The sequence below is a fragment of the Mesoplodon densirostris genome, chromosome 5 (genome assembly GCF_025265405.1).
Source record: "Mesoplodon densirostris isolate mMesDen1 chromosome 5, mMesDen1 primary haplotype, whole genome shotgun sequence".
In the NCBI taxonomy this organism is placed as follows: domain Eukaryota; kingdom Metazoa; phylum Chordata; class Mammalia; order Artiodactyla; family Ziphiidae; genus Mesoplodon; species Mesoplodon densirostris.
This window is the reverse complement of record NC_082665.1, coordinates 68,255,428-68,276,681: the sequence shown is the minus strand read 5'-3', so window position 1 is coordinate 68,276,681 and position 21,254 is coordinate 68,255,428. Positions and strand designations below refer to the sequence as shown.

At 42.1% G+C, this 21,254-nt stretch overlaps 1 protein-coding gene across 11 annotated transcripts in view; it reads left to right on the top strand.

The window, feature by feature from the left end:
• GOLGB1 (golgin B1) overlaps positions 1-19,284 on the top strand; it is a 95,329-nt gene extending 76,045 nt beyond the window's left edge. For 7 of the 11 annotated variants that reach the window (XM_060098990.1, XM_060098996.1, XM_060098994.1 and 4 more), the window contains 8 exons: positions 1,736-1,914; positions 8,210-8,372; positions 8,574-8,711; positions 13,859-14,014; positions 15,120-15,217; positions 15,728-15,862; positions 17,230-17,335; positions 17,591-19,284. In XM_060098990.1, coding sequence (XP_059954973.1) covers positions 1,736-1,914; positions 8,210-8,372; positions 8,574-8,711; positions 13,859-14,014; positions 15,120-15,217; positions 15,728-15,862; positions 17,230-17,335; positions 17,591-17,725 — 1,110 coding nt within the window. In that variant the 3' untranslated portion in view covers positions 17,726-19,284. Of the gene's footprint in view, positions 1-1,735; positions 1,915-8,209; positions 8,373-8,573; positions 8,712-10,371; positions 10,476-13,858; positions 14,015-15,119; positions 15,218-15,727; positions 15,863-17,229; positions 17,336-17,590 lie in introns of those variants that run through there. The other 4 variants (XM_060098997.1, XM_060098993.1, XM_060098991.1 and 1 more) reach the window with 2 other exon arrangements.
• The last annotated feature ends 1,970 nt before the right edge of the window (positions 19,285-21,254 follow it).

Below are 21,254 nucleotides of genomic sequence, written 5' to 3'. Positions count from 1 at the left end.
TTCTAATTTCCAATATTCTCTTAAGTCTTTGAGTACATGACATTCTTTCTTCTGCTGATGCCTTCTGAATTACTTTTCTTCTAGTTTCTTTTTATCCCTGCCTAATGTTAGCTGTTCTTCAGGTGAGGGTTAATCCTTGGTTTAGTCTTCATGTTTGTGGGCAGAGTTGAAAATGCTTGTGGGTGGGACTTACCAGCTGTCAGTTTCAGTGCATGGTGATCTTGCTGAGCTTTTTGAGGGTAATCCCCATGTTGATATTTTTAGTTCCTCTTGGGTTGGTCAGATTTTCTAGAGAAGACTTCTCAATTTCCCTTATGGATGGTAAAGGCCTGTGTGCCAGCACTCTTCAAACTAAGTAGGGGAAAGGCTTCAAGCATTCAGAAAGCATACATTCACTTGATCACCCTTGTTTTGGAGCAGTACCCTTATCTTCTACTGTACCTAGTGTTCCGTAGTCCAGAGACACTCTTTTAACTTTTTCTAGAGATTAAAATTCTAGTTGTCTGTCAGAGTAACAAAAAGTGTGGAACTGGGACGGTATTTAGGGATGTAGTTGTTCTCAAGCAGTTTTCATCAAATCCTCCCTATTTCAGCTATCACCTCCTCCTCCCTACCCCCATCACTACCTTTTCCAGAGGTACTTGGTGCTGTTCATTCCTGAGCCTTTTGAAGAGTCTGCAGAGTAAATTCTATTGGTTCTTGGCTTTTCCTACTGCCAGCTTAAGACTTGCCTTTCCCAGATCTGTTAAGTCAGTTACCATTTATGCATCTGCTTTTCAGCTTCTAAAATTAATTTTATTGCTGCTGGCTCCTCTCTTGTTCTTCTTGTTCTTGTGTTTTATGCTTATAAAATGATGCCTTTATTGTAGCTTTAGTGATGTTTCCAGAGAGGGTGAAAGAGATGTGTGTTCAAGGCCTCTCTCTTTGCCCAGATGTCCTGACATTATTTCTTACTACCAAGCTTTTAAAGAATATTGGGGATAAAGAGTTAGAAGATATATCTGGACTGTAGATAGGCAGTTTTGCTAATTAAAGGCAAGTTCATCATCATCATCACCACCACTAACTTTTATGTGTGGAGTGCATTAATTTTCTCGTTGAATTCTCATAATCTTTATGAGGAGTACTATAATTACATTCATTTTATAGGTGAAGGAAATTAAGGCTTAGAAGGTGTGTGGAACATGCATAGCATCACACACTATGTGGGCAGGATAGCTGACTCCAAATTCTAACTGCTCTTAACACTGGGCTTGGGCATCAATGCCTTCTTTATAATCAACATCAGCTAAGCTAGAACTAAGACTGATATTCATGTAAGAAAGTTTAGAAGCCTAGCCAGGGCATATGGCTAAATAGAAAGCCAATCTATCTTTACACCTCTTGTTCTAGGGAGTTACCACCCACCAAGAAGCTGTTCAGTCCTTTAAGTCTATCCTATCTCAGAGTTGTAGATCTAGTGTCAACTTAGGACCTCAGGGCCAGTGGGCTGGTGTTGAAGTTGCAGTAGTGGTCAGGCGCTACAGCCTTGATGGCCGCTCCATCAGGAGATTCCCACCAGCCTGGCTGCATGTATTTCACCATTTTAGGGATTCATGCTGCCATTATGTCAGTGGACTGTTAGGTGCTAGTAGTCAATTGTGATGTTGACTGACTTAGCAGGGCGGTGCTGCTGACTTACAGCTGAATGAATGAAATGTGATGAATCACCCTTTTACTTTCCTTTTGGTTAAAGCTGAAGGAATTGAAGAATCTGCAGCAGCAATACTTACAGATTAACCAAGAAATCACTGAGTTACGTCCACTGAAGGCTCAACTTCAGGAGTATCAAGATAAGACAAAAACATTTCAGATTATGCAAGAAGAGCTCAGGCAGGAAAACCTCTCCTGGCAGCATGAGCTGCATCAGCTCAGGTATGGTAATCCCTGCTTTTTAACCCTTTTCTTTTAGTTTTTTGTGTTTTTTTAAATGAAATAATTATAGATTTATGGGAAATTGCAAAAATAGTACAAAGAACTTTCACGTACCCTTCATCCAGTTTCCCATCACTATAGTACAATTTCAAAACCGGGAAATTGATAATGGTACGATTCAGAGATCTTATGCAGATTTCACACCAATTTGACATTCACTCAAGTATGTGTATAGTTCTATGCAACTTTATAATATGTGTGGACTCATGTAACCACCACTACAACAAGGTATACAGCTGCCCTATCATCACAAATATGTCCTTTGTGCTACTAGTTTATAGTCACACTTTTCCCCTCCCTCCCATCCCCATATCCCTAACTTCTGGCAACCACTAATCTGTTCTCCATCTCTATAATTTTGTCTCATTCTGAGAATTTTTTAAAGTATGCAACCTTTTGAAATTAGCTTTACTCATACATAATGCCCTTGACATCCATTAACATCATTGCATGTATCAATACTTCATTCTTTTTATTGATGAGTAGTATTTCATGGTATGAATGTACTGCTTTAACCGTTCACTCATTGAAGGACATGTATTGTTTCTAATTTTTAGCTATTAGAAATAAAGCTGCTATAAACATTTGTGTATTGGCTTTTATGTGGACAATAAGTTTTAATTTCTCTGAGATAATTGCCCAGGAGTGCAAATACTAGGTCATATAATAAGTGGCATTTAGTTTTTTAAGAAACTCAAAACTATATTCCAGAATGACTGTATCATTGTATACTCCTACCAGCAATATATGAGTGGTCCAGTTTCAATATCAAATGCTACATCCTTATCAGCATTTGATATTGTAACTAAATTTTAGTTTTTTACAGGTATGGAATGCTGTTCCACTGTGGTTTTAATTTGCATAATGGCTACTAATGTTGAACATTTTTTTACATGCTTATCTATAGGTCCTTTTTGATGAAATATTTGATCATGTGTTTTGTCTATTTTCTAAGTGGGTTGTTAATTTTTACTGTTGAGTTTTGAGAGAGTTCTTTATGTATTCCAGATACAGGTTTTTGTTTTTTTCATTTGCTTTTTTTCTCTCTCTAGTTTTGGTGTGCAGGCTCCAGGGCGTGTGGGCTCTGTAGTTTGTGGCACACAGGCTTTCTAGTTGAGGCACGTGAGCTCAGTAGTTGTGGTGGGCAGGCTTAGTTGCCCCACGGCATGTGGGATCTTAGTTCCCTGACCAGGGATAAAACCCGCACCTCCTGCATTGGAAGGCAGATTTGTTACTGCTGGACCACCAGAGAAGTCCCCAGATACAGGTTTTTTTGTCAGATACGTGGCTTGCAAATATTTTCTTCCAGTCTGCGGTTTATTTTTTTCATCCTTCCATTGAGAAGGTCCTTTTAATTTTGATGAAATCAATATATTGATTACTTTTCTCTTTATTCAGATTCAGTAATTTTTATTGTCTGTCTTCAAGTTCACTGATTTTTTTTTCTTTTTCCTTTATCACTTCCAATCTGCTATTGAGTCCATTGAGTTAGCTTTTTATTTTGGCTATTGTATTTTTCCATTCTAAAATTTCCATTCAGGTCCTCTTTATATCTTGCTGAGGCTTTCTCTGTTTTCATTTATTTCCAGTGTGTTAGTAATTGCTTGTTGAAGCATTTCTATGATGGCCACTTTAAAATACTTCTATAATTCCATATATATAGTTCCAACATCTGTGTCTTCTCGGGTGTTGTAATCTATTGATTTTCTTTTCTCAATCAAGTTGTGATTTCCCTGTTTTTTAGTATGATGAGTGATTTTCAGTTGTAACCTGGACGTTTTGGAGTCCTATAAGTTTTAAGACTCAATCTTACTTAAATCTTTGGTAGGCTTCCACTGACACCATGCCAGCAGGGGAAGGGGAACACTGCCACTTTACTGCTAGAGGAGGGTGAAGTCCAGCGGGCTCCTTACTCAGCCTTCATTGATAACCCCTAGTGGGAGGCAGTGCCCTGATACTGCCAGAGGAAGTCCAGGCTCCCCACTTAGTACTCCACTGAGACTGCAGTTAGCAGGGAGCAGTGCCTCATTACTGTTAGGTGAGAGTAGAAGTCTAATCTCCACACATGGCTTCCATTGATACCACTCAGGGGTGTGGAGGGCAGCACTTCATTGTCACTGGGCAGTGGTGAAAGTCCAGGCTCCCCACTTAATCTCCACTGACACTGCAGGAGGGTGATTGAGGAGGGGCACCTGTTACCACTGGTTAGTGCCCACAGTCCAAACTTCCCTTCTGGTCTCTTCTGTTACTACCTCTGTAGGAACAGGGGGGAACATTTTAGTCTGTTATGGGTGGAGGTGGATGTCCAGGCTCCACATGTTGTCTCCAATGACACCGTAGCGAGGGTGAGAGTGAGGGTGGTCAGAGAGAGGCACCTCTTTACCAGAGTGGTGGACAGTCTAGTGTACACACTTGGCCTTTTCTTCTTCTTCTTTTTTTTAAATATTTATTTATTTATTTATTTGACTGCACCGGCTCTTAGTTGCAGCATGAGGGATGTTTATTGCCACGCGTGGAATCTTTAGTTGTGGCATGCAGGATCCTTAGTTGCAGCATGTGGGATCTTTTAGTTGTAGCATGCGAGCTCTTAGTTGCAGCATGTGGGATCTAGTTCCCTGACCAGGGATCGAACCCAGGGCCCCTGCATTGGGAGTGCACTCTTAACCACTGGCCCACCAGGGAAGTCCCCACTTGGCCTCTTCTGACACCACCTAGCAGGGAGGGTGAGGTGCACCTAGTTACCTCCAGGCAAGAATGACACTAATCTGTTCACTAGGAGTTTGTTAATGGTGGTAGGGAGATACTGTAGTCTTTCCATGGTGTTCTGCTGCAGTTGGGTGGTTATTGTCATTAATGTTTCTGTCTTGCTAGTCCTCCCCTTCCTGGGCCTTTGGCAAAAGACAGCAAACTTTTCTTGGCACTCATTCGTGTTCTAAGTTGTTGCATCCTCCCTCACCCAGTTTGGGATATGTAGAATTCAAGAAGGAAAACCAGTAAAGTCACCACCATGTCATTCCTTAAGTCCTAGAGTCCTGAGCTTCTCTACCTTCTTCTCCATCTTTTCCAGTCGTCTTATGTTTGGTTTTATATATAATTTCCAAGGTTTTTTATCTATACTTAGTGGGCGGAATAAGGAAAAACGCATCTACTCCATCTTGTCTGGATCTAGAAATCCAAGCCCTTTTCCTTTAAAGATGACTAACAGTGCTGTATGTTCTATTAGAGGGAAAAAAATTATGATAGCAACTCAAATTTTGGATGTTTTTTTAATTCATTGTTTCAGATTTGATCTGAAAAGTAAAGGTAAAGAATAAGTGCTTAACAGTATATAAAAAACAGGTCCTGTTGTTGCAGCCTCATTGTTGGGACTTTATTACTGTTTAGTGTAAGATGGTGGTACATGCCACATTAGTAAAATCAAACCCAAAGCCTTCAGAGTTTGATACTAAAAGGGGAATCTCCATGTTGGAAAGTGCTGCTGATCAAGCAGCACCTGCTTTGTCTCACCTGCTGCTACAGGACAAACATAGGCAAGTGAATACAAAGAATATGAGGTGGAATCTAGACTCCCATCCAGGTTACATTATCTACAATGATGACAGATATCAATATAGTAAAATAATTATTGTAACATCCCTAAGAGAGCTCTTAATGTGTAGACAGAAGAGATTTGTTCCTTCACAGATCCTAGATGCCATGCACTTTAGTAACGTGATATTTCAAAATAAACCTTAAGCAAGGTTTATAGAGCAAAATGCTTTGTAGAATTTGGTCATTTAAATTTTATGGAGTGAAATTACATCCAAAAGATTTTCATATTCAACATCTTTACAGACTTTCTTATAAGTGAAAATATATTAAACTTATTCCATGGAGTTGGCAACTTCCCCAGATAATACAAGAACACATTTTTTTAATCAAAGGATGATTGCAGAGAAGGTAAAAAAACTGAATTTTTGCTCTCTGGGAATACAAATTGCTTCTGTTTCTTCTTTCTGGAATTGAACCCTAGAAGAAAGATGCTCCATTTCAACCTCATCCTTTTTTCTACCAGGGAATAGCTGCCCTAGCTTATTCTGTTAGAATCTCAATTCACCATCAAGAGATCATCTTACCTCAGATGAACATTAATGTTGACCACTGAATTTAGGGCCCCCCAAAGATGATTGGGAGCACATGGGAACATCACCTTAACCTCTCCCATATTATCTCCAGATCACCTGGAACTAAAAAAAATATTGTGTCCAGTTGCTAGTGTAAACGGAAGAAGGGCTGCGAGGCTCTAAAGGGTTATTTTCTGCGGCCACTTGTTCCTCTTTAAACTTCCTCACAGGGCATTATGAAAAGATACTTTCCTTATAAAGTTGACCCTTAAGGGAAGAGAAAAAGAGGGAGAAAGAAAATGATTTCTGGTCTATTGATTTTTTTCTTCCCTCATTTTCTCCCTTTCCACCTTTCTCTTAGCCTTTCTCTCTTTACCTTCCACATTTGAGCAGTTTTGAAGAAAAGAAAAATTGTATATCAAGTGGATGTGAGTAAATTATGAGAAAGAAAGGAAGACGTTTTACTTCACTTTTAGAAGAAGAAAATGAGGACACAGATTTGATTCACTGACTCTAGGACCAGTTTCTTTAGCCGAATATCTTTAAGACTCCCTGTTTTTTGCTCTTGCAATACTTGGGAGAAATGAGGTTTTCAAACATGAAAAAGCTGGAACATCTCATTCAGGCTTCTATGACACTGGGTTTGGCTTATGAGAAGAGCCTGGATTTATACAGTAACATTTCTCTTCCACTTGTAGCTGCTGATTTGCTTATTCTGCTCTGGTTCCTGTGCTCTCTTACTTAAGGGGTAAGTGAGGTATAGCCCATTTATGGCTGTGTTCTCTTAAGTAATCAGGTTTGTTCCTTAGTGCCTCTTCTCCATTGAGGGTCTCTCCACACCATAACTACTTGTCCACCTTTCTAAACAAAATGGTGGCTTAAAGCTTTATGGAAGAATTGTGATCTTTCTTGTGCATTCTCAGTCTTACACTCCTTCTTTCTTATTCGCTCTCATTTTTCACAGACAAGTTTCGGAGAAAGTGTTTTAGAAAATTTCTGTGCCTTTTCCATATAGTGGCCTTGTAATAAAAATTTATTTTAGTTTCTAAGTTTTAGCTCTGCCTTTTAAAAAAAATCTGACTGTAATCCAAGTGACCTCTTGACATAGCAGGATTATTTCATAATTGGTGTATGTCCTTTAGAAAAGAAAGGACCATTTTACCTTACCAAATAAAACCTTACATTATTAGGAAAAATTAGAGACATGGGTACTATTCAAAGTAAACAGATGCTGCAGAAATTTGACTACAATCCTAATGGTTTTTTTTCAATCATAGTGTAGAAAGAAGTAGAACTAAAGAATATGGCAGAGAGGCAGTTTTTGATAGAACTATGGAAAATTAGCTGGGGTCAAATAGAAGCTTCCCTCTTGGTCAAATTCAGGGGATAAATAAATATCAGCCATTTATATTTGTTGAGTGATTGTGATATGCCAGGCTCTGTGTTTGGTGTATGACATAAAGTATCTCATTTAATCCTCCCAGTAATCCTAAGGAATACATCATTTATTTCCATTTTACCAATGAGGCTCAGAGAGATTAAGTTACTTTTACTCAGTCTCATGCCTAGTGTATGACAGAGCCAGCATTTGAACCCAGATCCTTCAGACTCTACAGTTGCATTCTCATAACCCTGATAGTATACTGCATCATGGCATCGCCTTTCTGAAGAATTACAGTGGTTTCCCATCGCTTAGAGTAAGTGTTATTTAGCATGGTGTTCAATGCCCCACAGGGTCTGACTTCTTTCCTCTCCACCCTCATTTCCTGCCTTATCCACTCTACACACTACTACAACAATTCCAAAACTCACTATATATATTCATTCTTGTGCCTTTTGTTCTGTTTGCTCCCTGAACCTGGAATGCTTTTCCCATGATGGAAACCTGCCTGACTCATTGTTCAGGATTCAGACCAAATGCCTGTTTTTCTTCCCCAATCCTGCCAGCTGCAATTCTTTTTTAAGTTCTGCTCCATCATCTTGCTGCACAGTCCTGTTTATAACAAATTTCTCTCTGGTTATGTATTTTCTTTACTACATCTCTACAGCCCATAATACTGTTTTAAATATGCAATTATTCATCTTTGTCTCACAAGTATATTTTGCCTGTGACTATTTCATGTTTTTTCTAGGATGGAGAAGAGTTCCTGGGAAATTCATGAGAGGAGGATGAAGGAGCAGTACCTTATGGCTATTGCAGATAAAGATCAGCAGCTCAGCCATCTGCAGAATCTTATGAGGGAATTGAGATCTTCCTCCCCAACTGAGACCCACAAAATGCAGTATCAAAGACAGGTGAGTGATTTCAGCGCTGATTGCTACTCAGAGGTAACCACTACCCAGGAAACATCAGCTTCCTTCAAGCTAAGTGCCCATCTGCCACTATTAGGCAAACCATCTGATGACTTCCTAGGAGGTGGGCAGGGTTTCTGAAAGGAAGGATTTAAGCATGAACAGTGTTAAGAGAGAATTTCATCAGTGTTTGTATCCTGGCAGGCATCCCCAGAGACACCAGCTTCCCTAGATGGATCACAAAACCTAGTTTATGAGACAGAACGTCTTAGGACTCAGCTCAGTGACAGCTTAAAGGAAATTCACCAAAAGGAGTTAAGAATTCAGCAACTGAACAGCAAGGTAGGTGTTTCCTGCTAGGCTGGAGTTCAATTTCTTGCTTCCATGACTAGAATCAAGAAGGTAAGTAGAATCTGGTTAAGCCTGGCTCTAGCTATATTAGGAGACAGAAGTTTTACCTTTCTCAGAGCCTGGGCTGCTTACCCCAAAGCACTGCATACAGGGCCATTTCCTTTTCCTCACCCTTGGAGAGTCCTTGGGGGAGTGATTTGGAGAAACCCATTCAGTAAGAATAAAAAAGGCAACTCCTTTAGGGAGCCTTCCTCCCCAACATCATCTCCCCATCTGTATCACTTGTTAGTAATATTGAGTTAACTCCCCACAAATCCTCCAGCAAGTTTCTCTGTATTTCCCAATAGTGTGTAACAGGGAAGAGTCTCAGGAAAGAGGATTTTCATGTATGATTAGATAATGGGGCAGAGATGAGAGATCTGCTCTTCATTTCACTCCATTTGTAAGCTTCCTCATTGTGTATTTAATGTTCTGGAAAGAAGCCAGCTTGCTTTTTCCCAAACCTCAGCCTTGCCACTCTAGACACTCTAGGGAAGCATGCTGAAGTAGAGGACCTCTTTCTAAAGGGAAGAGCTGCTTTGCCATATGGTTCCTAGAGCAAAAGCCAAGGCAAGATAAAAAAATTATTCTTGGTGCCTTCACATCTCTGTCTTCTCCCCTCATCTGTTCTCTGGCTTCTCTTCTTCCTTCATCTGCTTCCCCTCCACCACCCTCTTATGAATTATTATATTCCTGTTGCTCTCTGACTAGTCAGAGTATTCTCTAGTGGCACCTCCTCTAGTTCTGCCTTCTTCAGAGGAAGCCAGCTAGGTAGTGTATGTTAGCACTGGAAGGGATTTAAGTAATCATTGAGACTCTGAAATCCAAAAATTAGCTTTGAGGAAGACTATAAATGTCTAAAAAATATATGCAAAATGGTGTGTGTGTGTTTTTTTAAATTTCTCATCACAAGAACTCAGGCATTCACCAAGGGACCTGTGATCCAAAAATGGTAAAGATCAGTAGGCTGTGTCACAGATGAGGAAACTAAGGCCCAGAGGTATTAAGTAATTTGCCTGAGGTGTTAGGAGGAGGTCAGTCTGAGGTAAATATGATAATGTACATGGAAAAGCACAGTGCCTGGTTTATGTAGAAGGTACTTACTAAATGTTGTTAAATTCAACTAATTGACACTGAAGTATCAGAGACAGATAACACTATTAATTTTGGCAGAGAAATTTGCATTTTTTAAGTAGGTTTGTTGATCAAAATGAATTGGTAAAATTGCAGACCCTTTTTGGGGAGGTTGTCTGGGAGTTTTTAGGGGGGCAGTGGGGAGACTCCAGAGCAGATCCTACCCAGTTCCTCTTCGAGCCTAGTCAGTTGTTTCCAGAAACTTCTGCCCTTCATAGCTCTGTAACACCTCCTCTTTCTGGAAACTATTCATTAGACCCCATCTCAACCTTTGTTATATTTGCCCTCCTGAACATTAGACTGTGAATCACTCTGGGCATTTGTCTTTTCCGGACAGTACTTTAAACTGCAATTCAGGGCTATTAGTAGATGATGAGGTCATTTTAGTGGACAGCAACTGAAACATTTTTCACGTAAATGTTTTACTGAAGTAACCGAAAAGCACGCAAATCACAAGTACATTATGGTATATTTTCAGAAAGTGAAGACACCTGTATAAGCAGCACCCAGATCAAAAATCAGAACATACCAGAACCCCAGGAGTCCCTTGTGTCTTCTATTCACTACCACCACCTTAGAACTATGTATAAATGGATCATGTCTTCTCTTTTGTTTGCTTCATTTATTTTGTGAGATTCATCCATGTTGTTATGTATACTGTGATTTTTCTGTTCTCATGCTGTGTAGTATTTATTACATTGTAGGCATATAACAATTTCTCTATTCTGCTGTTAAAGAACTTTTGGGGTTTTCAGTTTTGAGCTATTACAAATAGTGCATATAGTTTTTTTTTTATAAAACAAGTAAAAGAGATGGAAAATATGTATTATGTAATATATAATAAAGAATATAATTTGTTTTGAGAAACTTTAGTTTTAGTTACTTATATTTATATACTGCATTCTGAGTCATTATCAAAGTTATGTTTCCTTTAACAGCTTTATTGAGATATGCTTCACATACCACTTAAAGTATGAGAAACCCTGCTTTAGATCACTGTCATTCTGGGTGAGAAAGAGTTCTTCCTTTAGAAATCAGCTGTAAGGAGGCATCTCCATCCCTAGGGTTGGTCGTTCACTTATTCGTCATTCATCAAAAACAAATAACTATTATCTGCCTTCTATGAGCCTGGCCATACATTAGGTATTGAGGATACACAGTGACCCCTCATGGAGCTAATTGTTTGGTGATATTAAAGCCTCACTCTAAATGGGTCCCAGCTAGCTAGGAGGACTGCTTCTTAGGTCCTAGCATGGGATGGTAGTAATGGGCTGTCAGCATAGAATGTCTCCTCTCCAAGCCACTGCCCTAATTCTTTCCATGGATGCTCAGATCTTATATGTATCTCTGCCAGCATGGTTGGATATTTGTATGTAATGCAAACTTAAAACAAGAAACTTAAAACTTAAAAACATGAGGGGAATGATTATTGGTATCATGTAGTCTCTATTATTCCCTCCTATTCTGTTTTTACAAGTATAGATATGATGAAATACAGTAGCTTATGAGTTAGAGCAGAGGTCAGCAAACTTTTTCTTAAAGACTCAGTAAATATTTTGGGTTTGTAGGCCATACCATTTCTGTTACTACTCAGCTCTGCAGTTGTAGCAGTTGTAGCACAGAAGCAACCACAGATGACACGTAAACAAATGGGATGGCTATGTTCCAGTAAAACCTTATTTACAAAGAAAAGGCAGGGACTTCCCTGGTGGTGCAGTGGTTAAGAATCTGCCTGCCAGTGCAGGGGACACGGGTTCGATCCCTGGTCTGGGAAGATCCCACATGCCGCAGTGCAGCTAAGCCTGTGCACCACAACTACTGAGCCTGCGCTCTAGAGCCTGCGAGCCACAACTACTGAGCCCGCATGCCACGACTACTGAAGCCTGCATGCCCTAGAGCCCTCGCACCGCAACTACTAAGCCCACCCTCCACAACTATGGAAGCCCGCGCACCTAGAGCCCATGCTCCTCAACAAGAGAAGCCACCACAATGAGAAGCCTGTGCAGTGCAACAAAGAGTAGCTCCTACTTGCCATAACTAGTGAAAGCCCATGCGCAGCAGCAAAGACCCAACACAGCCAAAAAAAAAAAAAAAAAGGCAGTAGGCCCTGGCTCATAGTTTGCCAACCCCTAAACTACAGGGATCTATGTCTATCCTAGACGGAACAGTGCAGACATTACAAAAGGTGGTTTGTATGAGGGTGGCTTAAAAGCAGTTAGACTTCTTAAGTTACGGGAATTTTTGCTTCCAGTGAGTTTTACTGGTCTACCCTTTCTCCTCTAGATCTTCCAAGAAAAATGTGTTGGATTTTTTCAACACTGAGTGATTTGGAGAGGGGTTTGGTTTTTTCGTTTATTTGTTTTGTTTTTCTTGGTATGGTTTGGGCTGCTTACTGTGGCCAGGAAAGTTGACTTTCTTCTATATTAGGAGAGGACCATATTACTCCCTGTCTCAGAACCCAGTAGTTGTCATTGTACCCAGCTACCTTTGTTTTCCAATTAGTATTGCTTCTTAAACATTTATATTCTTTCCTTTACTAACTGTTCCCACCCCTGAAAAAAACCTGCAACCTACTTAAGTTCCCTTGCTGAATTCTCAGATGGGACGCCATCAAAAAGCAGATAGAGCTCTAGACTTGGAATCAAGGACCATACTTGAGTCCTGGCCTGCCATCTTTTAGCCACATAACATTGGATAAGTCACCACTCATCTCTTTTTTGTCATTTGTAAGTGAAGATAGTAGTTCTTCCTCTAACTCTCTCAAATAAGATGATACTTTTGAAAGTGCTTTGTAAACTGAAAATTGCTCTTTAGAGGTAAGGTTATTTGTTGTGTTTTTCATTCTGGCTATGCAAGTATTTTTGTTATACCACATGGATTTCTTGTTCTAATTTTCCATATGCATTAAATGTCCTTCCCAGTCAGAGTATCTCTAAAAAACTATTTATCCTTTCTCCTGTAAATGTTGATTCAACTTTTTTACACAAACACTAACCCAGAATACTTACAAAAAAGAATACTTGAGAAAAGATTGAATGTGCAGCCAGGTACACCAATTTCCTTTCACATAATGTACATTATCCAACAAAGGTACTTCAGAGAGACATCTTTGTGGTCGTTAATGTATCTGGATGTTAATCATAACTAAAACTTAAAATTTGACAGCCTGCAAGTGAGGAATTAGAATTATAGTTCCAGGGGAACCGAATTCAAGTCATTGGGTAGAAGCTACAATGGGTAAATTTTTTATTCAATATGAAAAAGAAAAATGTCTGTTTTTGACATGGTAAAAAATGGCTTGGGCTGCTGGACACATTCAAGGGAAGACTGAATTACTACCTGTTACTCATGCAGTAGAAGAGAGCCCTGACTTGAGTGACTGAAATGCTTCCCCCTGTGAGAGTTGATGCTCCCAATATAGTTTCTTACATACATAGGCATAGTAGGATTTATTCTGTTTCTCCCTCTTACCATCTGTTATCATTTTTACTTTCTCGGTAGCTTGTAACTCTCTACAGCATTGAAGAATCTGCCCAGGAATATTACTGTATGAATTTTTAGATGATAGCTCTGCCTCCAGCCATATTGAGCTCTGAGGATTATAGTCATTTATTAGTAATCTCAACTTGGACCCAAACTATTGCCTTTCTCCTTTTACAGACCTCAGTTAGCCTATCCTGTTAGCTTGCTCTTGGGTTTCTGCCTCCTAGTTTTTCAGTTAATGTACTAGGCACCATAAATAAAGTTTTTACCACTCTTCCAGAATTGTTTTCCTTTCTCAGTTGAAAAATTCTGAGTTTTCTCACGTTGGAGGAACACAGTGCTATTTTTGGTATTATTGAAAGAAAGGTCTTGCATAAAAATATTAGATCCTTAAGACTCAGGACAGTTTGCTTACACACTGCTCGTAGTGAAACTAGTGAAACAGTCCTATGGGCTGGTGCTCATCCTCTCTCCTATTTCAGTTCTCTCAGCTGCTGGAAGAGAAAAATACTCTTTCCATTCAGCTCTGTGACACCAGTCAGAGTCTCCGTGAGAACCAGCAGCACTACAGCGACCTTTTTAATCACTGTGCGGTTCTGGAGAAGCAGGTTCAAGAGCTGCAAGCGGTGAGTGAGAAGGTGAGAGGCCGGGAAAAGTGTTGGGAAATTGAGTGCAGATGATAAAGCGTAAAGCGCAGCATCGAAGAGGTTGATGTCTTCAGGCTGAGGATTCATTAGGTGTGATGGAGACAGTGAGAGGAGAGGAGAGGAGGAATAAGGTCCAGGAAAAACTAGAGTGAACGGTAGGGGCTTCGCTGGTGGCGCAGTGTTTAAGAATGCGCCTGCCAATGCAGAGGACACGGGTTCGAGCCCTGGTCCGGGAAGATCCCACATACCTCGGAGCACCTAAGCCCATGCACCACAGCTACTGAGCCTGCACTCTGGAGCCCGCGAGCCCCAACCACTGAAGCCTGCACGCCTAGACCCCATGCTCCGCAACAAGGGAAGCCACCACAATGAGAAGCCCGTGCACTGCAACGAAGAGTAGCTCCTGCTCACCACAACTGGAGAAAGCCCGTGCGCAGCAACGAAGACCCAATGCAGCCAAAAATTAATTAATTAATTAATTAATTAATTTTTTTAAAAGAGTGAATGGATTAGAAGGAAAAAGATGAGAGAGGTGGTGGGAGAGAAATCAAAAAGTAAGTGGGAAACAGTGATGACTGAGGCTTTTGGAAGGCTTTTTGCTTTAAGTAATAAGAAAGCTGTAGGAAGATTTGGACCTGAGAAACAAAATAGGCAGAGCTGTTGACAGCAGTGGAGAGGAGAGGTTGTTGAAGTTGGAGGAGACTGAGAGTTAGGGTGGAGGTGAAGAGGACATGGAAGGAAGAGGAGGGGTTGGGGAGGAGTTGTTGAATAAGGGAAGGAGCAGAGTAGCTTCTGGAATGTACATGAACCTCCACTAGAAGCAAGCAGATTTCAGTGATAAGCCTTTAAACTTTTAGGAGGAGAGATTCAAGAATGAGAATCTGAAGGAAAACCTAATAAAGAGTTTTATGTAGGAGATTAATGTATTAGAACAAAAGATTCTCACTTCTAAATCTGTACTTGAAGAGAGTGATAACGGAGGTATTCCTCTCCACATTTCTCTTTCTCTCCAATGCCTAAGTGAGTTCTCAGTTGGCCTAAGCACAGTTTCTTGACTGCTTTCATCACTGAATTACTAAACTTATTCTTCTTCTAGGGACCACTGAATATAGATGTTGCTCCAGGAGCTCCCCAGGAAAAGAATGGAGCTCACAGGAAGGGTGATCCTGAAGAACTGAGGGAGCCACAGCTAAGGTTGGGGAGGAGTTCTCAACCTCGGGGCGTGTGCTATGTTTGCAGAAATTGGGTGGTCATCGAGTTAGAACAGGAGTCCATTGTATGGATTTACTATGCCTTCTTATCTTACTGGCCTCACAGAATTAATGTGAGGATTAAAAAGTGACAATTCTAAGGCTTCCCTGGTGGCGCAGTGGTTGAGTCCGCCTGCGGATGCAGGGGACACGGGTTCGTGCCCCGGTCCGGGAAGATCCCACATGCCGCAGAGTGGCTGGGCCCGGGAGCCATGGCCGCTGAGCCTGCGCGTCTGGAGCCTGTGCTCCTCAACGGGAGAGGCCACAACAGTGAGAGGCCTGCGTACCGCAAAAAATAAATAAATAAATAAATTAATTAAATTAAATATTCTTTGTGTTTGTACAGTCTTCTGTAAATTTTCATGCTTTATAACCTTAGGAAGACTTCGGATCCCTTGTATCAGCAACTATGTCCTGCATCTAGTGATGCTGTTGTTCTCCTTTTGTCCTGAAGCTTTTCTGAAGCCCAGCAGCAGCTGTGCAACACTAAACGGGAGATGAATGAATTGAGGAAGCTGCTAGAAGAAGAGCGGGACCAAAAAGTGGCTGCTGAGGCTGCCCTCTCCATGGCCGAGGAGCAGATCAGGCGGTAAAGGGCTGAGGGACACAGCCTCTGTTCACTTCTGACCCTTTCTGATCATACTCGTGTGCATTTCAGTGGCCAGACTTGGGAATAATTAGGATCTAGTTCTCATCCTGAGATGGGTGCTGTAGTGAAGGTAGGATCAAGACAAGCCACGTTAATCCAAGCTCAGCCCCTCCGCAATTCCCTCTCTGGTCCTGATGCAGAATGGAAATTGAGGCAGCTAATCAAGCGCTACCTCCCAGGCCTGGCGCTACCGTTGTCATGTTAGCACCTCACACGCACTCTGCAGTGCTTGTGCAACTCAGCGGACTTGCCATTTAAAAGCAGCTCACCAATACTTATAAACATCTCCTCCTTCCTCAGCTTAGCCTACAGAAGGTGACAGACTGACCTACATGGTACCAGACCATTCTGTCCGCATCAAGGCTGCCCCTGAAAAGCTTATCTTATGGAGGAACAGACACAGAAGGGGTCCTGTGCAGCCAGCCTGGCTCTCATGAGGAGAACAGGCAGGATGGAGCTAGGCTGGGCATGTTCAGTTTCTCTTTCCAGGCTCACAAATCAGATTAAAGTGTTCTTTCTCTCCTGGAGAAAAGTATGGGCCCTGCCAGGAGAGTCCAGGAGTTTTAGGCTAATGGACATCCCTTCACGTGGAGGAAACATCAGGAGTAGAGTTCCACCCTCCCCACCACGATTAAAAAGCGCATCCCTCTAGGCAAATGCTTGATCAAGTGTGCGCTATGTTTACTCACAGCCCCTTGATACATTTCTCATTTTTGTGAGAAACCATTGAGTGGATAAAGGCAGCTTCTTCATTAAATGGAGAAGTTTCAGTATTAAATAAATAAGCAAATCAGCAAAAAATGAAGCAGAAAGCAGTAGAGGCTGCCAGTTCAGTTTAATTGTAAGAACCCCACAAAAATCTTTCTTGGTTGCTTTTGCTTATTAGCTTTTAATAAATGGAAAAAAAAATAATGAGCTTCTCTGAGTCAGGTGTGGTATAGCAGAGGTTTAGAGACACACCTGGGTTTTGAATTCTAGCTCTACATCTCACTGGCTGTGCCACCGTGGAAAAGTACTTTTACCTCTTTAAGCCTTACTTTGAAGATAATAGCACCAACCTCAAACCTGAGGATAGATGTATGTAAAGCACGTGATCCAGCATCTGATCCACAGTAGGTAGTCAATTCCTGGTAATTATTACCATCTCTACTGCTGCTGAAAGAAATCTGTCTGCCCTTAACACTCCTTGCATGGGGGTGGGGCCGTGGGAGCAGCCCTTGCTGCAAGTCCCTTACCCTGCATCACATGACAAGAAGGCCATCAGCCTCATGCTGTGGACCAATGCCTCTTTTTTTTTCTCAACACAGGTTGGAGCATGGTGAATGGGACTCTGCCCGGTCTCCTATCATTGGCTCCTGTGGCTCCCAGGAGCAGGCACTGTTAATAGATCTTACAAGCAACAGTTGTCGAAGGGTAAGAAGGGGGAAGGATAAAGAGAGGGTACTGTGCTCTCAGGGCTGGCTGTGTTGAGGGCAAGGGGTCAAGGAGAAGGAATGTGGGCCTGAGACTGGAAGGGTATGGAAGGTTGGAAGAAACTAGTGGAATCTGCCAAGTCATTGGCCCGGAGGGGCTTTCTCTCAGGTTACCTCTTTTCTACAGTGGTTGGAGAAGGGAAAGGGACAGATCTCTATAGGGCAAAACTCTCTGACTTTCAAATTTTCCTTTCAGACCCGGAGTGGTGCTGGATGGAAGCGGGTCCTGCGTTCGCTCTGTCATTCCCGGACACGGGTGCCACTGCTGGCAGCCATCTACTTGCTGATGATTCATGTCCTACTCGTTCTATGTTTCACAGGCCATCTATAAACCTAGTTCTCACCTTTTGGATCACTCCCCTCAGAACTTGGAATTCCCTCACCTCTAGCAACAAAACCATCAATTCCAGTGGAACAATCTTCCCACTTACAGGTCCTCTCTCCAACTCTCCACAGAAAGTGCCTGCAAAAACAGAGGTGGATATGAGCACAGGTTAGAGCTGCAGTGCCTGCAAAAACAGAGGCGGATATGAGCACAGGTTAGAGCTGCAGGGACCAGTGAGTCTGCTTTCTTCTACTGTCCAGGACCTGACACTTCTGCATAATCTGAGGAGGCCCCACAGTTGGTTATTGAGCCCAATATTTGTTCAGATTTTGCAGGGCCCTGATCTTTTTTTTTTTTTTTTTTTTTTTTTTGTGTTACGCAGGCCTCTCACTGTTGTGGCCTCTCCCGTTGCGGAGCACAGGCTCCGGACGCGCAGGCGCAGCGGCCATGGCTCACAGGCCTAGCCGCTCTGTGGCATGTGGTATCTTCCCGGACTGGGGCACAAACCCGCTTCCCCTGCATCGGCAGGCGGACTCCCAACCACTGCGCCACCAGGGGAGCCCCAGGGCCCTGATCTTTTATGGTCCTATGAAAGATGCTGAGGAATGTCTTTCAGCCAGGAGGATGGTTCCAATAAACCTAATAATCAGAAGTCCAATATCATTTTGATTGATGCATTCTTTGTCTCATGTACCTTATATTTTCTCCTGCTTCAGAGGGAAGGTGAACCTGCCATAAACAATGGCAGGGGGAATGTTCTGGGGAACATTATCTCATAGGATATCCAATTAGGTCTCTGGCAAAACAGAGCCAGAATAGAAGAACTCCCCAGGGGTTTTAGCTGTTGGATCACAGGGGAGGATGGCGTCTCTTTCCCTGGCTGTTCAGGCATAATTGGAGTGAGAGTCATGGTCCTGGACTATAAGGTGAGGATCCCACTGCTTATCCCTTGATCACATGTGTACTAAGGTATTAAGTGGCCTGTGCCTTTCCTTTCACTGAAAGGCAAGAGGAACTTGCTATGGACAGTGGGATTCAATTCTTGCCATTTGTGTGTTATCTGAATAAGCCTCGAATGTGGGCCCTAAAACAGTACACTAGGAACCAGTCCTAGGTGAGGCACTGACTGCCAGCCAGGGAGGTCTGACTGGTGTGACAACCACTCCTAGCCGCTTGAAGTACGAAGCTGCTTTGCTGTTGGTGACAGTTATTCCAGTTTCCCATTGCGTCGTCATCTGCCCTCTGCGGTAACAGAGAGCTGAGGAAAATGGAGGGAGATTATAAAGAAGACAAAATATTTAAATCCAAGCCTGAGAATGACAGCCGGGTTTGAATTCCATTTGTGCCTATTCCCCACCTCTCCTTTCTCCAACCCTTACCTGTTGGTTATTTTCTCATTTTGCACATGTTCCCTGCCTGCTCTCACCACCCAGAGAGGAGAGAAAACTGGTGGACGGACTGATCCGCTCTAATCCTTTGTTCTGTGGTGACCAAATCATGGGTCACAGCAACCCAGGAACTTTCCTGAACAACTGTAAAATAATAAAATTATTTTCAGAATGAAATACTGTGGTGGCGTGTAAATGCATGTATACACAGGTGCTTACATATATGTGTGTGCATGCTGAGGAGAGGAAGGTACATAGAGGAAGTAGGGATGGAGTAGCCAGGAATTACCATAGGAGTAGAAAGCTCTGCATATCCAGGCTTCATTCTCACTGGCCAGCATCTGGCTGCTTGCATCCTTCTAGCCTTAGCTGCTAGACCCCAGGGTGGTGAAGCAGAGTGAGGAAATTCCATCCTAATACTGAACCAAACAAGCTGGGCCTTAGGGCATGAGATTCATGCAGGTTTTTGCCTGGGCCTGGGAGAACTGGTGCATATTGAAAACATTTTGTCCCTAGGGATCCCTCTGGGTAGGAGTGGGGGAAAGGAAGTCTCATAAGGGAAAAGCAAGATGGGCATTATGATGTGTTTATATCAAGTCACTGCTTGAGAAATGCTAGCTCACTTTCTCAAGGTACAGTAAGTAAATTGAACCACGTCTATCTGGCTTTAAGGCCCATGCTTGCTATGTCTCACTGCCTCTCATCAAGAGTGAACGTGGGGGACTTCCCTGGCAGTCCACCTGTTAAGACTTGTGCTCCCAATGCAGGGGGCATGGGTTCAATCCCTGGTCAGGGAACTAAGATCCCACATGCCACACAGTGCGGCCAAAAAAAAAAAAAGAGTGAACTTGGCACATTTGCTAAGGAGAGGTGGACTTGATTGTTTGTTTGTTTTTGCGGTACGTGGGCCTCTCACTGTTGTGGCCTCTCCCATTGCAGAGCACAGGCTCCGGATGCGCAGGCTCAGTGGCCATGGCTCACGGGCCCAGCCACTCCGCGGCATGTGGGATCTTCCCGGACCGGGGCACGAACCCTTCTCCCCTGCATCAGCAGGTGGACTCACAACAACTGCGCCACCAGGGAAGCCCTTGATTGTTTTTTTCATTTTATTTTATTGAAGTGTAGTTGATTTACAATGTTGTTTTAGTTTCTTCTGTACAGCTAAGTGATTCAGTTACACATATTTTTCACATTCTTTTCCATTGTGGTTTATCACGGGATATTGAATATAGTTCTCTGCTATACAGTAGGAACTTTTTGTTTATCCATTCTTTATATAATAGTTTGCATCTTCTAATCCCAAACTCCCATCCCTCTCCCCCCCCCGCCCCCTTGGCAGCCACAAGTCTGTCCTTTATGTCTGTGAGTCTGTCTCTGTTTCGTAGGTAAGTTCATTTGTGTCATATTTTAGATTCCACATATAAGTGATATCATATGGTATTTGGCTTTCTCTTTCTCACTTCACTTAGTATGATAATCTCTATGTCCACCCATGTTGCTGCAAATGGCATTACTTCATTCTTTTTTATGGCTGAGTAGTATTCCATTGTATGTATGTACCAAGTCTTGTTATCCAAGATGGGCTTTCTTGTCATCTATGATTAAATTCTATGATTTCCCTGAACAGCTGTATCTGGATGGTGTGTCACAATATCTGGTCTGATCATTTCTATTTTTGACCCAAAATTAGGACTCAAAACATTCTAAAAGATTTTTTTTCCTTCTACAAATTTACTCTTCCTTAAAATAATTTTGGTGCTGCCATAATAAATAGGTTATGAAGTAGGAGAAATAATCAGTTGATCTCCATGCTAGGCGTAGAATCCTTAGATTTGGAAGTGACTAAAGTCTTACGTTCCTAATGCAGAAATCCCCTCCTCTGTATCTTGGACAAATTTCATCCATTATCTGTTTGAATCCATTGGGGAGCGCACAACTGAGCAAATCTGGTCAGAACTCCATGTCAATCAAGATTAGGAGAGGCTTGGTCAGATACAGTAACAAACACCCCCAAATTCTTAGTAGCTAAAACAGCAATTATTTTTTAGGATTATTTTTTAGTCAAAGACTCCAAGTCCCTCACACAATGGATGGAGCTCTACTTGTATTGTCATTCTTAGTTGGTGACCCTCTCAGGGGCCTAGGCT